General features: G+C 36.3%; 1 protein-coding gene and 1 long non-coding RNA gene across 2 annotated transcripts; one reads left to right on the top strand and one right to left on the bottom strand.

Moving 5' to 3' along the window:
* Window positions 1-7,991: 7,991 nt before the first annotated feature.
* LOC147531631 (uncharacterized) lies at window positions 7,992-8,788 on the top strand. The gene is made up of 2 exons (XR_015227725.1): window positions 7,992-8,234; window positions 8,411-8,788. It is a non-coding gene; the product is annotated as an uncharacterized LOC147531631 (long non-coding RNA).
* On the bottom strand, window positions 8,038-16,308 carry LOC147531632 (nucleotide-sugar uncharacterized transporter 2-like). Its single transcript, XM_086648308.1, has 8 exons — window positions 16,042-16,308; window positions 11,404-11,555; window positions 11,099-11,307; window positions 10,929-11,022; window positions 10,350-10,516; window positions 10,079-10,249; window positions 9,365-9,495; window positions 8,038-8,695 (listed from the first exon to the last, which is right to left on the bottom strand). Exons 1-8 carry the CDS (start codon window positions 16,112-16,114, stop codon window positions 8,613-8,615), a joined length of 1,080 nt encoding a protein of 359 aa, XP_086504434.1. The 5' UTR covers window positions 16,115-16,308; the 3' UTR covers window positions 8,038-8,612.
* Between the last annotated feature and the right edge of the window lie 570 nt (window positions 16,309-16,878).

The following is a 16,878-nucleotide window of genomic DNA, read 5'->3' on the forward strand; positions in this document are numbered from 1 at the left end:
ATATAAACAACCCAAAACCATTCCAATTCACACATCAATTCATTCTCTTCTCTTCTTCTCTTCTCTTCTAACAATTAGAGGTTCTGGTTTGCCTAAAATATCTAATTGGGAAGTAATTCTAGCAAGATCAATCGGATGGCTTGCCTAAGTTCAATCGGATGCCTTGCCTAAAATTCCATCCAAGTTAACGAATAAGAGAAAATACTCTTGAAATGTGGGGGGAACCGAGAAGGAACGGAAAAGCTAATTATAAAGAAAATGGCATATAGAACTCCAAATTCTCCTGAAGATATAACGTCATAACGACGTGAGAAGAGAGAAATTATGGAGTACCTCGGAAACCAGATTTGAACAAAAAGAATGTTTGGTCGATAAGGTTTCATTGAGCTAAGAACTGTAGTTATATATACTAAGTTGTGACAAGATTGAGAAATCAAGTGTGTGAATATAAGTGATGACGTGAATGTCTAATTCACTCAACAAATCTGGAAAAACACAAATGGAAAGAACTTCACTTTCTAATCCTAAACTGAGTAACGAGATTCAACCGTGAATCATTTGTTCAAAATAACAGACGATACTAGTTAGAAATAAGAAAGTGTTTGAGAAGAATTGATTCGATGTTTTTCCAAATTGAATCGTTACTCATGATTGATAATCTAAGTACATGGTTAGACAGAGAATGGTAGAATAACCACTTAAGAACCACGATAACCATAAATGCATGAATTTGAACAAATTCAAGAAAGAGTTATCTGAGTAACAAATAGTTCTTAGGTATCTGAGCAGACTCGTATAATTTGGTTGTACATATCATAAAAAAAATGAAGATATGTGGACAACACTCGAATCTCAAATACAAAGTCTAACAATGTATTTGAAAAATCACTAAGGGCTACGATATCACAAAATCCTCAGAGGCAGACGTGCATAGCTGGATCAACAATGTAATCCTAAATGCCTTGATGGATACATTGCTCTGGAGAAAGCAAAGGAAGTAGGTGAACTTCTTGGAGGATATTTGTTTGTGATTGAAGCCAGTGCACGCAATAAACCTAAGTAGTTGTTGCGTAGGCACTAATACGGTAAGTCTAGAGAATTCAAAATAAATAGACTAGCACCGTAAAGCAATTGCTCTCAAGGAATGCATAAATTAAAATTATGCTCAATCCTAAGTTACCTGGAAGATCCGTAAAGAACAAGGGTGAACAAGAGAGTTGAAATTGCATCATCAAGGGGAATGTGGCAAAAAACGCCTAAAGTAAATGAGTAAAGGCATGGTGAAACCCTACCTAGATAACTAGAGATCTCACAATCTAGGTTCAAAGGTCAACTGAAGCTATATCCTAACTCGGCAGTAACACTGTAAGAGATTTCTATCTCTTACCCATTCTTAGGATGAAAACAGTGTTGCCTGGAATGAGAGGCTAAGCATTAAGCTTTTAATGAATCCGAAAACGTAGAACTTGATTCTAACGTGAGGTATAGCAGGATACCTTATTATGGATAACCTATATGTGTGTGAATTGGTGCCGGTTTCGTGGGAAGGTCGTCTAGGCCGACTTCTCTAAAGCACACATGAATTCAAGATTGTTCAGGGCCGAAATGAACACAACCGAGAACCTAAGTAGGTAAGGGATTATCTGTGTGACAGCTATTCAGGTTTATAATTTTCAGGACTCAGTTCAAGACGATAAGTTCACTACCGTCCTTGTAGACCTTGTAGTTATTCACTAGGAAAGGTTCAAAGTCGAAAAACTACCTTTTTCCGATGCAGCGAAGTTCTGCATATGAGCTTTTTTAGTGTCAGTATGTCAGTATAGTATATATATATATCATAGTAAACCTCAATTTTCATTCATGTGGGGATTGTTGGAATCGGAGCCGATTTTGGCTCGACCCGACACGTCAAAATCAGAAACAGAATGCACCATTGTGTTCGTCTCTTCGAGCTCTTAAACTTAGAGCCAAGAATGACTCGAATATGATTCCGGATGAATGAGAAATTCAAGTTTGAAGTTTGTACGTAGTTCGGTTAACAAAGGGACTAAACAGGCAAAACGGAAAATTCATTTGGGGGTCATTTGAGCGAAGAGGATGCAACAAGATCTGGACGGTGCGCGTTCCTTCCGCGGGATTGCTCTTGATCGAACGGTGCGCGTCCTCTGCGTTGTGGGCTACGTTGGGGATTTGGTTAGATCTCAATCCAACAACCATATCTCTATTTCGCGTCGGGACAGTGTCGGGACAACAAGATCAATCGGATGGCTGGCGTTCCACCCGAGCTTTTTAGAGAAATCTGGCGGCCCAGACTTTAACCGACTATTATAATCAGTTTTCTCCAAGTTGAGTCCCTGGTTCCGAACAGTTGTGTCCTTTAAACCCCAAAAGCCACATGCATCCATTCAACTCCTATATAAACAACTCAAAACCATTCCAATTCACACATCAATTCTTTCTCTTCTCTTCTTCTCTTCTCTTCTAACAATTGGAGGTTCTGGTTTGCCTAGAATATCTAATTGGGAAGTCATTCTAGTATATCTAGAAAAAAGGAAGAAAGAAGTTTTTGAGTGAAGTGATAATCTTAAAGCGTCTAGAAGATCAAATTCATTCCCTTCTTCTCTTCTCTTCTAACGATCAGTATCTGATTGGAAAGTACTCTAGTATATCTAGAAACTCTTCTAATAAACAACATTCGATTGGGAAGTATTCTAGTATATCTAGAAAAGGAAGAGAGAAGTATCCGAGTGTCTAGAAGATCTATTCGCCTCAAGAGCTCATATTATTTACGAAGGTTCGCCCGCTTTCAGAATATAGAAGTACCATCTTAAAATTCTGAAAGGATAGTCGTTGTATCCCGAAGTGCATACACCCTAACTTTTGGTACTGTTACGGGGTTGTAAAATGTCTTAAGGAAAGAGAATATATTCTCGCCTCGACTTCATTATCTTTTGTCTATCTCGGTTAATCCGAAAGAAGGAATTACTGATAAAGTCGGTATTTGCTTATCGTTTATCTCTCTATAACTTAGAGAAAGGAAGTTCCCTACTTCAACCCAGACTCTGGCTTATCAAGACCAGACAGAGTTAAAGTGAACTCATATCATAACCAGAGGAACAACAAAATCAAAATAAACAATGGAGATCAGAGGAGGATCAGACAGAGAGTGATCGGAGATTTTAAAGAAGATTCAATTGAGATTTCTTGCTGTTAGAAATCAGAAATAGTAGATAGAGAAAGAGTTAGCTGAAGATAGAAAGAAGATACAGATTCCATTGACAGAGTAAACAGTAGAGAGAGAGAGAGAGAGAGAGAGAGAGAGAGAGAGAGCTTGAACAGAAGATTTGATCTCTCTTTTCTTTTCATCTATAAAACAGAGAATTGTAGAGGAGGCACATTATCTCTGAACCGGGGGTCATCTCCTCTCGCGCTCAACTATTACAGAAAGACCAGAGAGAGAGCAGTTCATCTTCTTCACTTTCTTCTTCTTTTTGTGAGAGAAAGAAGAAAATCAGAGAGCATCATCATCTTATCCTTCTTCTTCTGTTCATATTTTAGTGAGAGGAAGAAAACAGAGTAGTAAGAGAGAGAGAGAGAGAGTATGTAAAAGATAGAAAGAATTGTGAAGAGAGAATTGTAGAGAGAGAGAATTATTTTCTTCATCTTATATACTATTCTCCTTCAATAAATAGTAGAGCTTCTCTAGAAAACGGATTGGATAAGAAACATTAGAGAGAGAGTGAGGGAATTGAGAAGAAGACCTCCTTTGGCTTGCAACTACTGCTAGAAAATTATTTTCCCACACTGTTGGAAAAGTATTTTCCTTGAGGGAGTGTTTGGCTGCCAGACGGAAATTCAGCGAGAAAAGTTTAGTTCTTCTCCTTTTTCTCTCCTATTCATCATACTTATAGTTTTAACCCCATTCATCATGAGTAACTAACCATCTTATCTAGGGTTTAGATGAAGTCAATTAATTCCTAGATTGAATTCTCGTATATTGTTAACTTCTTACTGTTTTAATGAAAATATCATCCGGATTTTAAACCATTCATGTTATAAAACCCGAAAATATCATCCGGATTTTAAACCATTCATGTTATAAAACCCGAGTAACAGAAAGAATTAGTTGACTAGTGCAAGTATATCGTCTTTAGAATTGTAACATGGATGGATTCGGAAAACCCTAGGTTCCTCCTCATTTTAGTTCATTTTCGTTATTGTTTTTTTATATAATTATATTTTCTCACCACAAAACCAAATTTTGAAAAGAAAAAGTGTTACTTCTAAGTTTTAGAATAGGTTTGACTAGTCTCTGCGGATCGACCCCGGTACCGTCTTATCGGGTTATTACTACTTGACGCCCGTATACTTGCGGGCGTAGACCTTTGAGGGTAACCTTTGAGGGTAACCTTTTAGGCCTATCACATAACGCCCATCATAATCTTCAACTTGAAAGATGAATGGACCTTCAATGGCTTAACAAAAACATTATCCACTTCTTCAATTTAAAATTTCATATCAATCTGGTTTTTATCGTACTTTTTCATAACTAATTTGTCTACTTGACCATCATCTGGCTTGTACTTGGTTTTGAAAGAGCATTTCAACCCAATTGACTTCTTTCCTACAAGAAGAGAATTTAACTCTCAAGTATTATTTTTCTCAATTGAATGAACTTCATCATCCATAGCTGAAATCCTCCCCACATTTTTTAGTGCTTCTTTAAAAGTGGTAGGATCGGTGGGATCACAAGATGCAAAAGATACAAAACTTGCAAAATCCTCGTTAGACCCATCATTATCATTGCTTACAACATAGCCATTAAACCTTAACGACATAACTTGAATACGAGTTGAACTGGGACATAATTCTGGGTTTGAATTATCATGAATATTGGGAGAATTAGGTGTAGTCTCAATTACTTGAGATTCTGAAGCTACTGTGTCATCGTCAATATCAATTTTTATTTGATTATTTTTTTTTACCATGACAGTGCCAAACTTCATCTTCATCACTTTTTACCGAATAATCATCTTCATCAATTCTGCGAGTTAATAAAAGAGTTTCTCCTTCTTCTACATCATTTTGAACAAAGTTAACATGCTCAGAATGTTTCTTATGAACTCTACATTCTGGTTTACAATGACCTAATTTTTTGCAACGAAAACATCTAACTTTAGATTTGTCATACCTTCCAATATTTTTGGATTCTTTACCATGGCTTTCTTTCATTTTTTTCGATAGGTGTTTCACCACTAGAACCACTTTATTCAAACAGAGTCACTTTGCTTTAAAAAACTTGTTCTATTGACCCTGCAACAACTCTTTAGTTCATCCTATGTTCGTGAGAACATGAATGAACTCATCAAACCTTCAACTGACATAGTTGAAAGGTCTTTTCTTTCCTCAATTGCAACAACAACATAGTCAAAACGACATGTCAATGATCTCATGATTTTCTCAATAACACGTAGACCAGTTAATTGTTCACCATTAACCCGCAACTGATTTAACAATATATTGAACTCTAGAAAAATAATCAGAAAAATTTGCAGAGTTAATCATATGTAGAGATTCAAATTTACCTCGTAAAGTCTACAACCTTACATTTTTTACCTTCTCATCACTCTTGTAGGATTTTTGCAACAAATCCCACACTTCTTTAATTGTTTCAGCTATTGAGATTTTCTCGAAAACAATCTCATCAACAACTTGATTGAGAAAAACAATGTCTTCTTATCCTTCTTTTTGTTCTCTCTCCAACTATCTTTTTGGACCTGGGAGAGAGCTTCATGTGCTACACCATCAACTGGTTCTACATACCCAAATTCGACAAACTCCCAAATTTCCTAGAAGCCACAAAATATTTTCATTTAGATACACCATTGATCAAAAAATTTTCCACAAAATCGCGGAAGCTGAGGTTGGATTGACCCGTTCATTTTGCAATTCGGTTAGTAATCACAAAAATATTCCCAGCTTTGATACCAAATGTTGAAAATTAAAAAGACTTTAATTTTCGAATGATAAAGGAAACTAATTTTGCACAAACAAAGAAGAATGATGAAGGAATAAACTGAATTGAATTACTTGACTTGATTTGGTTTGATATAATTAACTACAAAGACTGGTCTATTTATAGACCAAATTTTACCCAGTAACTGTGATAACTACTCACATTATGCCCACTAGCGTGACCATGAAACCCAGTAAAGAAAATAACTTCCCACTAAAATGAATCCTTTAATTAATCAATTAATAAAATTACTATACTCATTAAAATTGAGTTTAAATAGGGTTTTTTGAGCTTACCCCCTTAAGCTTAATTGGTAATTGAGTTTATTCCCTTCAGTAATTGGTAATTGAGCTTACCTCCTTAGACTTACTATTAGTGACAAAAATACAAAGGTTATGTTTGGCGTACGTGAAATAATTGCGACTACCAAAAACAACTATTCTTCAATATGATTCCTAGTATAGATTCTACCTCATTTTATTGTTTAATTTAGTTGGGAATATGATTAGTAAAGATTGATTTTGTTTATATATTATTTACTTTATGATTTTATTTTCACATCCCAAATATATCCTTAGCAATTTTGACAAAAAAACTAAATTTGAAGGGGTAAACTCCGTTACCAATTACTGAAGGGGGTAAACTCAATTATCAATTAATTTTGAGGGGACAAGCTCAAAAAACCCTAAATAAAATTTAACTTTACGTATCTATTTAATTAAAATTTGAATCCTGATATGACTTTCCTCATCTTGGAGGATCTTTGTTTTACCTGGATTGATTTTGCTTCCGATCGAACGAAGCTTGGATATCAATTGAAATAGAAAGACTAAGATCTGGTGCCCCTCAATTTAAACTAGTGAATTACAGTAGAACATCTAAATCAAACCCCCCAAAATGATTAGGATCAAAGCTGATTAAGGCACTATTAGTTCTTAGATCTACTTTCTCCCTTTTAGTTAGAGAGAAACCTCTGATTTCTTTCTTCGAGATTCCTAGATATGAATCAAAGTTGATTAAAGCACTATGTACCTGATTGTGTTGTTCAAATACTTTTAGGTTGTTAGGGTTTTCTTCTTGCTAACCCTTACCTGCTGGTGAAGTTCTAGATAGATAAAATTTATTATAAAGGAAGAGATGTAGATAATAACAGAGAGAGAGAGAGAGAGAGAGAGAGAGAGAGAGAGAGAGAGAGAGAGAGAGAGAGAGAGAGAGAGAGAGAGAGAGAGAGAGAGAGAGAGAGAGTTTTTTTTTGAGAGAGAGAGAGAGAGTTTTTTTTTTTTTTTTGTTGAACTAAAGAGAGAGAGAGAGTTTGATGTGGAAAAATTAAAATTGGGATAATTTTGAAATAACAGTCAACAGCGAAAATGGAGTCATCTGAGAATTTTTGATAAACAATAATTTATTTTCCATTACAAACAATTGATTTTGGCATTCAAATGTTTCCCCCGTCACAGACCATCTTCAAAATTCTCTTTTTGAAAGTTCAGTCCATCTTGAAGGTATTCTTATGGAAAGTTTACTTATCCATATTTATGTCTTACGCCTTCTTCACGTACTATGTGTGGGTTGTGGGTGGATTTGCACACAAATCTTATATGGACAGACTTGAATCTTTTTGCGGCTTAATACTCTCTTAGACTTGTGGATAATTGTAGAGTTTAGGTTTGTCAAAGACTTTAGAGTTTCGGTTTGAAATCAAGTGTGAAAAGGTTTTTCTTGGTGGATCTAGGTATTGAGCTTGCAGTCGTCAAACTCAAAACCAGTGAGGGGAGAAGACCTAGATATATTATTGATTACTAGACCATCCCTCTCATGAAGGCTATTGTTACAGTAGGTTCATTAGTGATCCACTTACCAACTGTCATCAGTGTCATAATATAATGATGCTTGTTTTGATATCCTACTCCTTATCTTTGCTTAGAAGTTATCCTTGTAAACTTTAATATATACAGTCTAAGAGAGACCATCTTGCAAAGTATCAATTGTTGAATCCCTTCCCAATGGGGCCTACTTATCTCTTCCTGGAATTATGCCATAATTTAATACTTTCAATTGAAGATTTCATGCTATAAAGAGAGCTTACTAAATGTTGATGAATCTCACTCACAAGGACATTAAAACTTATAAATCATGGCAAGAAGTTTTGCTTTATCTACCGTCTGCTTCTTGTTCATTTGTTTCATCTTTGTTCGAAGTACCCCCTCCGCTACTTTAGGTAAGTAATAAATTTATTCATCACTTCCCGGTTGGAATTTTTAAAACAAAGAATCACAATCTTCAGGTAAGTAACGAAGTAACCTCCGTCAGTTTGCACGCAATCCAACTCATCTACAGTGTATTGAAGTTTAAAGAATCAGATACAAACCTAATTTGGTTAATGATTTGTTGCAGATGAGATTCCATTGAATAGTCCAGCTTGTTGGAGAGAAGCTACAGATTGTTCCGGCAAAGATAAGAACTACTGTTTACAGTTATGCAAATCATTGAAGCCTAGAGATAAAGTCTTCTCGGGTGCGTGCCTGCCTCTAACACCAACTGTACCAGGTGGTTGTCTTTGTTGTTATATCCCACAGCTGCTACAAAATTCAGTAGCCTAGCCTATAGCAACAGAGCAGAGGCTTCTTGACGCTGCTCGTCTCGCAGGAGAGATCATCAAGTCAGCCATGAACTCATGCACTATTGCATAGTAATATCCCCATTATTGTTATCATTATGATCCATGTAACACAATATGGGTACCTTATAATAAATCAAAGAACTAATCCGTCACTCGTTCTTCATTGAGGTGACAAAATTCAAAAATGGATCACATAATCTGATAAGCAGCAGCAGGATACTTAAAAAACCGAAGTTTCTCTGGGTTTTCTATTTCTTAATAGTGTTTAATTGTACAGTGACCAATTTAGAGTTACTATCTAAAGTAGTCAAAAATCAAACAGATGGAAATGAAGAATTGTTGTTGCAAAATAGATTATACACACAGAAGTATCAAATCAATCATCTATACTAAAGGTAATCTGAAGTTCAATACAAGTTATACGATCTACGTTTGAAACCATGCTAAGGGTTTTACCCATACAAAGCACAGGTTCATAACTCAAGTATATGATGAAGGGGTGGTAATCAAATTGCAAACATACATGTAATTCAAGACTAAATGAAAATCCAAACTAGAAAAAATCATGGTCAGTAAGTTTCTTCTGATCTTACTCCAGGTAACGTTGATGTTCTCTAGATGGGTTCACCATTAGATTTTGTTAAAAAGAAAGGTGCTTTATCTTGGAGAAGCCATGTTTGATTGTTGCCGAGAACTTTGCAAGTTAAAATAAGTGTATACAGACATACCTCCAAGCGCTGTAATCGCCCCACAGATACTTGTTATGCCAGGATTCGAACGGAACAGTAGAAATCCTCCTACAAGAATAACACATGTTTTGAACTGCCCTAGAACCACATGAGTTGTTGCAGATGTTGCCCTATAAAACAACAAGAAGAAAAATATAATGAGCTTATGCTTCTAGATTATGTGTAATGAGGATGTTTATGTCTATCGCGCATGTATAACACAGACTGATATGGGTATCAGTATCAGTATCAGACAGTTGAACAAGGTTTCGGTTAAGGCAACTGCTATATGCATATATATATATATACATATATATATATACATATATATATATACCGTTTTTGTTATATAGTCCCCCATTATTTAATTTTGGACCACCAATTGTTAGGTCGTACAAAACTTACATTAACCTAGCGCGGTCTTTGGTGCCCTATCACAGTTTTATGCTGGTACATAAGGTTTACAAAAATCTCATATACTCGTTGAAGTGACTGCTAGCATCTGGTAAGTATTCCACTATTGGGTACAAAAAACTGTATCCAAATCTCACATGTTACACTGGTTTAAGATTTGCTTTTATCAAGCGATGCATGACACTTGCTTAAAAAGAGTAAAAGGCCACGCCAGGCGCTTCGTGGGTACTCAAGTGTAGTTTCAACAACCCATGTCGTAAACCCGAAGTAGTTGCCGAAATTATACTAGAGATAACATACCCAAGCGCTAAAGTACCAGACAGCTGAAGCAAAAATCCAAGAACAGCTGAAACTAAAATTGCAGAAGTGTTCCTTCTGTTCCAATCAAAGGAAAAGACACCTGGGGGATCAAGCCAAGGCATCAACATCATCAGAAATACCAAGGTGATTGGTGTAGTTTTCCACATCAACCTGCCATAAATGGTTTAACCGAAGGAAATTTAAAATATATCTTCACATAGAATCAGAATACAGGGCATAACAATAATGGAAGGACGAGTAGACCACTTACGCCAAGGCCGTCCAATTCTGCTGCTGCTGTAGGTTAGACTTGAGGGTTTTGTTTATGGCACTGGGTATTATCCATGCCAATGCTATACAAGCACCAAAGAAATGGAACTGTAGATCCGTAACAGTAGCCACAGCCACACCAATAGATACTACACTAAGCGCTAACACCTGCACAATTGTAGATACGATATTCCTCATTTTTGTGGTAGATTAACTCATGCTCTCTCTAACAATGATAGTAATTGAAAGACAAGCCGTTAAGAAGGTGAGTGAATCCCTATTAGAAGGCAGAGAAGTTCCAATCCTCTTCAATTTTCCTACCTACAGATGCATTTTGAATTTTCAGAGACAAGATACTAGTTCACCACTAAACAGAAAAACAAATTATGGACACATTTTTAGGATTTGCGTCTGCAAAACTTTATGTCTTGATCAAAATGCAAAAATATTGTTCGTGTTACAGAATAGTCATTCTTTTATGTATTAAGGCTCTTGAAGTCACTGTTGGAGAGTGGAGACACGAACAAGACGATAAAAGGGAAAGAACTAGACGAGAAAAGTCTGTAAATTGAGCAATTACCTTCTGGTTAGAAACTGTCTTACTGAAAAAACCAAATTCCGCAAGAACAATTGTTGGAGTTACAGCAATTTTAGCCATCTGATAGAAACCCACACTAAAAACATTGATATCAAGATTACATAATGACCACGCTAAAAGTAAATGTTTCCAAACAAGGAAGACACATTTACCTATTATATTTTAAACTGACATTAGCAAGGCCATTGGAGAGAGCCATGACCATGCTGAGAGTAAGCAACGAAGAAAATGGAGTTGATCCTGAGGGAGGGCACGCGGGGAGAAGTGAGAGGCTTTTTAGAATAGCCATCAAGAACCAGCTCAAGATATAGTGGATAAAGGTAAGGAAGATAGGGTAGTTAAAACCAACTCTTCCAAGTACCTAAAACAGCTTAAGCCCATCAAATTTGTAAAAATAAATAAATCTGTAAGGTACTATTATTCAATCAAAAGGCATCAAAGATGTAGGGGCACATACCAATTTGTTGATCAAGATAATACCAACAGAAACAACGAAGTTGAATGAAAGTGCAGCTGTTGGACCACAAATCCTTTGTTGTTGTTGCTTCGCTCCTTCAGATGTACGCAGGTCAGTGAAAAAAGAAGCTTGATGGTCTTCAACAGTTCTTCCTGTGATCAAGTACCATGAAGAAACAAAGCCATTACTTAAGGAAAAGAAGAAAAAAAAGGGAAAGATCCATGAACAGATCTGCAGTACTCCAGGAAGTTCAAGTTATTTCGGGAAGAGAGTGCAAGGTAGGTGATATACAAACAAATAATGAAATTGATTTGAAAACTTCGTAAAACAAAAAGGCATCACTATCGGGCCACCCAAACAGCTTCTTCACAATGTCTATCTAACAGAGCAGCAATCCAAGTTCCCGTTCCAACTAGTTATAAGTTAGAGTAGTTTTACGGGGTAACAAACAAGACATCCTCTTCAGAAATCACTAACTCTTTATAAAGAGGCAAACAAAAGAAGAGCATAGGAGACCCAAATGGTAATGCAAAAGATTCATTGCATTACAGATTTCTGCCAAAAAGGTCAATCTCTAAACAAACCAATCTTTCACCATCACCACTAAACTCGATATCTTTAACTATAAGCAGCTCTAACCCATAATATGGGTTTTTCGCAGAAGCATTCCATGCCGAGTCCACACATTAAATTACCTTGGCTCTACAAAGAGACTACGAGTCTATTCACATCCTGTGCAACCCACCTAAACTACACAAATGAGCATAAAAACGGTAGTATGGCACCAACCCAACTAGATTTCAGTAAGCTATATCACACCTCACATACTTCTCAAAACTGGACTCAGGTACAAAAATTAAAACCAAATTTGCAGTTAGTTAAAATATATGTTGGTTGCATTTGTCTTGGTTTGAGTTTTACATATCTTTGAACGGTTAAGGAAGATTACAGCCTTCTATTTTCTTCACCCCTTTCCTTTTCACACTAATTCAGAACATGCGACTCTGCATCAATGAATATTTAAGTACAAAGGTAGCTTATATCCAATAAAAAGAGTTAGGAAAACAAAATAAACAACCCAAGATTTTCGAATCCGCAAGTTTCAAACGAGTGATAGTTTCATCTTTAAAGAGATGTAATATCGTTTTATAAATGTAGGATCAATTATGGATGTAAAATTTGATTGATTTTAATCCGAAATCCAACAAAGATGAGGCCATTTTAACCATCTTCAAGAACAATTTTTTTGGTTGAAACTGTTCTAAAATGTATTAATGTAGTGGTCAAATTGGATTCATATTCTACTTATGTTAAACTTATAAGATTCAACAAAATCACCTTTCTTTACAGGGATAATTTGACACAGACCACCAATTCTTGTGTGATGTTTGGTTTCGACCACCATTTTCAAAATATGACTGACATAGACCCCCAATTTCAGATTTTTTCTTTATATCCAGGTTAAGTGGCTTTTGTGTCAATGACACGTACCATACTTGAAGAAATTACCTCTCTCTGTACGAACAATTTCAACCCAAAAACATATATTTTCATCTCTACCATATCACCACCTTCAAATACCAACCACTATCATCTTCATCTTCTCCTTCACTAAGAACCATCACCACCGTCTTCTCGTTCACCAAGCACCACCATCTTCTCCTTCACCAAGCACGACTATCTTCATCGTCACCATTAACCACTGTAAATTTCACGAGTAGATGACTATCATAGACATGAACGGAAAGTAATAAACACCATATGTAACGTGGTTAAGTCAAAGATTTTCCCCCCAGTAATCACCACAATAATAGATTACCAGTAATCACCACAACAGTGGGTTTGATTCGTTACATTCTCCACTATGCAATTCAATGAACAAAACTCTAGGACCCAACTCATATTTATACAGTGTATTAGGGTTTCCAAGTTTCAGAATTAACCGAACTAATCTATTATTAGATAGATTATCCAACAATAGGTTAGATAATTACTAGAGATATCCTAAATATATGTGTTGAACGAATTATTGGTCAACCATGACCATGTCAAGAAGTCAATTGATTGACTTGGGAGGCACATGTTGAAACCCTAAATACACACTAGCAAGACTTTTACAAACCAAACAGAGAAGTGGACTCGAAAGAGCTCTGCCATCTGAGCTCTGAAATGGAGGGTCGACACGAGTCTCCTAGGCACTTTGAGCTATGTCATGACTTAAAGCCCAGCAGCAGAGTGGAACTGAGTCAGCTCTGCAAACTGATCTCTGGAACGAAAGATCTGAAGAAGTATGTTTGGCACCTTGATCTCTGCTCTGCCTAAGAGAAATGTCTGTTACGTGGAAGGTCAGATAGTGCCCAATATCCGCTTGCCATATCTAGAGGAGAGATTATCGTATTGCCTATGATTAGAAATATATATTATCGGCCCTGGCTCGTGGCCCTCAATAAGTCGATGATTCATTATCGTCACGCAAGCCTATATAAACTACACAGATTTGCCTTGAAAATGGATCTGATTGTAAACATTCGATTTCTCATCGTCTCTACAACACAGAACTGACTTGAATGTCGGAGTGTCTACCCCCCATTCTCATCATGTCCACGATGACAAGGAGAAACAATTGAATAAAAGGTAACAAGGACGATTTCAGGGAAAGCACTTTCAGACATCATCACTTTGGCGCTAACGAAAGGGTTGTCACTTTAGAAACCTCGCACGTTCGTTGTCACAAATCCGACAATCTTAAGAACATTTGAGCACTCGAATCTAAAGTCACCATTTCTAGAGATTGAGATTTGGTAAAAAGTAGTTTGTCGGAGAAAAGAAAAGAGATGCTGGTACGATGTCTAGGATGTCAATAGCAGTCGAATGCTTCATAAGCTCAAGGTGCTCAGTAAGTGCGTTAGCAAAGCTTAAGGCAGAAATCACCGACACCTTCATCACAGATCACCACCAACACAATACCAACATCTTCTTCATTAAGTTCCCTGTTAAACTAGAGAAATTAAACTTTTTGAAGCTTTTAGTAGCCAATTTCAGACCTTTATACTGATTTTTTTTGGGTTTCGAATCCATTTGATGTTAGAGAATCAGTAATCTAAATCTTTTAAAGTGTCAGATGCTTCATGTCCAAAGTTGAATCAATTTTCAGATTTTCTGAACTCTATCTATGTGAAATCTTTGAAATTCTAGGTTACTCAATCTCTTAAGAAATACTATTAGCATTTAATGCAAGATAAAAAAAGAGATCGGCTTTTACCTACTCCACCATTGTTTGCGAATACTTCAACAACAAGACCAAGATCAGTCTCAAACTCAACCCAATATCGAGATCAGAATCTTCAAATTGATCGTGATGGGTAAGTTAACTAAACTTAGTGCATGTACTCTGGTTTCTCTTGAAGAATGTTTTTCTTAGTTTTTTTACTATTCTAATTATGATCCAGTAATGGATCAATATCTTAATGAAGCAATTCAAGATCCTGAAAATCATGTTTATTCTCCTCCTCTATCATCTTCATCATTACCAACATTACCTCCAAATATATCATGTAGTTGTAGTTAAAAAAACAAAATTCCGATGACTAGATTGTCACACCAAATCCAGAATCGAAGAAAAAAACCATTGAAACAACTTTATCTAGACAACTTAAATTTAGATTGAGAATGAGGATTATTCATGAATCTAGAAGTTTTTAGGTTTTGAGACTCAACTAAAATATATTTTTGAGGTTCAATATCATTGAAGTTAAAAGTAGAAAATAATCGATCAGACATTTTTAGATTTTTTGCATTAAAGATCCATTAATAAAGATCTGAAATTGGCTACCAAAAGCTTCAAAAAAATTAATTTATCTAATTTAACGGAGAACTTGGGGAAGAAGATGATGGTGTTGTGGTGGTAGTGATAATGGTAATATGTGGGTAAGATGGTGGTGGTGGTGGTTGATTGGACACGATAAAAATGGTGGTGATCGATGGTGGCGAAGATGGTGATGATGTTGACGATGGAGATGATGGTGCTTGGTATGGGAGAAGATGAAGATTATAGTGGTGTTGGTCAGTGAAGGTGGGGATATGGTGGGGAAGAGAACAAATGGCTTTGGGTAGGAGTTATTCATATAGAGGGCAATCAGATCAAGTGTGGCATGCGCCATCAGCACACAAACCACTTAACCTGGATCTAACGGCAAACTCAAAAATGGGGGTCTATACTCTATGTTACTCTTATTTTGAAAATGGCGGTCGACCCCAAATATCGCTTTATAATTGGGGTTCTACATCAAAGTATCCCTAATTCCATTTCAACAAAAAAAAAAAAAAAGTATCCCTAATTTAAAATATTCTAAAGCCAACATTTTAGAAACCCTAAGCGAAATTAGAAGAAATTCAACAACTCATTCCCATAATTCACTATGAAAAATAAGTTGACTTGTTGGATCGGTATGGAAAATGCAGATAAAGATGCTTTCACTTACTTTTACAAGAACTGTTTCTGTTGCAACCAAAATCATAAACAGAATTGATTCCAAACAATAAAGACACAGAAGCCCTAATTTTCAGAAGTATAAAAATCACTAAACTGAGTAAAGAACAGAACAGGGAAAAAACTAATGATTAATAGTGTCAGAGTACCTCTCTCATCGGCATCACTGTCTTTAAGCTTGAAAATCTTCGTTAAATCTTTCGTCTTAAAGAAATCTAACATTTTCGGTCACACGGCATTCCCTTTACAGACTGAATAGAGTGAAAAGGTTGAGAAAGAAACCTAAGATTCAAACTCATGAAAAGCCACAAAATGATATCGGCATCAGGAAGGTACATTTTTTTTGTTGTTGAGAGAATACATTGATTGACAAATAGAGAGAAGAAACAAGATCTGACACCGAGTGCCACGATTGTCATGTAAGGTTTTTCCTTCCCCATTTGGCTAATTTGTCCGCTTCCTTGTTTACTTGTCTCGGGGCATATGTGAAAATCAGACCGTGAATCCTTTTCTGAGCTCAGAGATGTCGTTCATGTGTTTGCGTGACTGCCATTGGATTGCTGAGGAGTGATCCTTGAGATGTCTGATTAAGTTCTGGTTGTCGCTTTCTATTTGTATGTGTCGCAATTTGAGATTATTCGCCCATTTGAGAGCATGAAGGATCGTCTGGCATTCGCATTCTTCTGAGTTTTGACCTCAAATAGTGTCTGCTAACGCGGCTATGAAAGTTGCTCGTTCGTCATACATTATGCATCCAATACCTGCTGGTTAATTTAGTGTAGTAAAAGATGTGTCTACATTAGATTTTGATGCATGGGCTTGATGGTGGGATCCAAGCACTTGATTTTTAAACTTGGTTATCCTTTTTCTGACGGGTAATGCTTGTCATCGTTCCTTTAATATGGTTGATTACCTACAAGGGAGATTGATCTTTCGAGGAAAAAGTTTTACCACATCTCGCTTTCCAAATAGACCATAAAATTTTA

The sequence above is a fragment of the Eschscholzia californica genome, unplaced genomic scaffold (assembly GCF_041429995.1).
Source record: "Eschscholzia californica isolate CP2 unplaced genomic scaffold, dmEscCali1.0.p SCAF_6, whole genome shotgun sequence".
NCBI classification, from domain to species: domain Eukaryota; kingdom Viridiplantae; phylum Streptophyta; class Magnoliopsida; order Ranunculales; family Papaveraceae; genus Eschscholzia; species Eschscholzia californica.

What these genes read in the sequence shown, in the direction of transcription:
- LOC147531632 (XM_086648308.1), bottom strand. Translation starts at nt 16,114, where the DNA reads ATGTTAGATTTCTTTAAGACGAAAGATTTAACGAAGATTTTCAAGCTT. An exon ending in CAGTGATGCCGATGAGAGAG is followed by an intron (nt 11,556 to 16,041) that starts GTACTCTGACAC and finishes ACTTGATCACAG; the next exon opens with GAAGAACTGTTGAAGACCAT. An exon ending in GTCAGTTTAAAATATAATAG is followed by an intron (nt 11,023 to 11,098) that starts GTAAATGTGTCT and finishes CAATGTTTTTAG; the next exon opens with TGTGGGTTTCTATCAGATGG.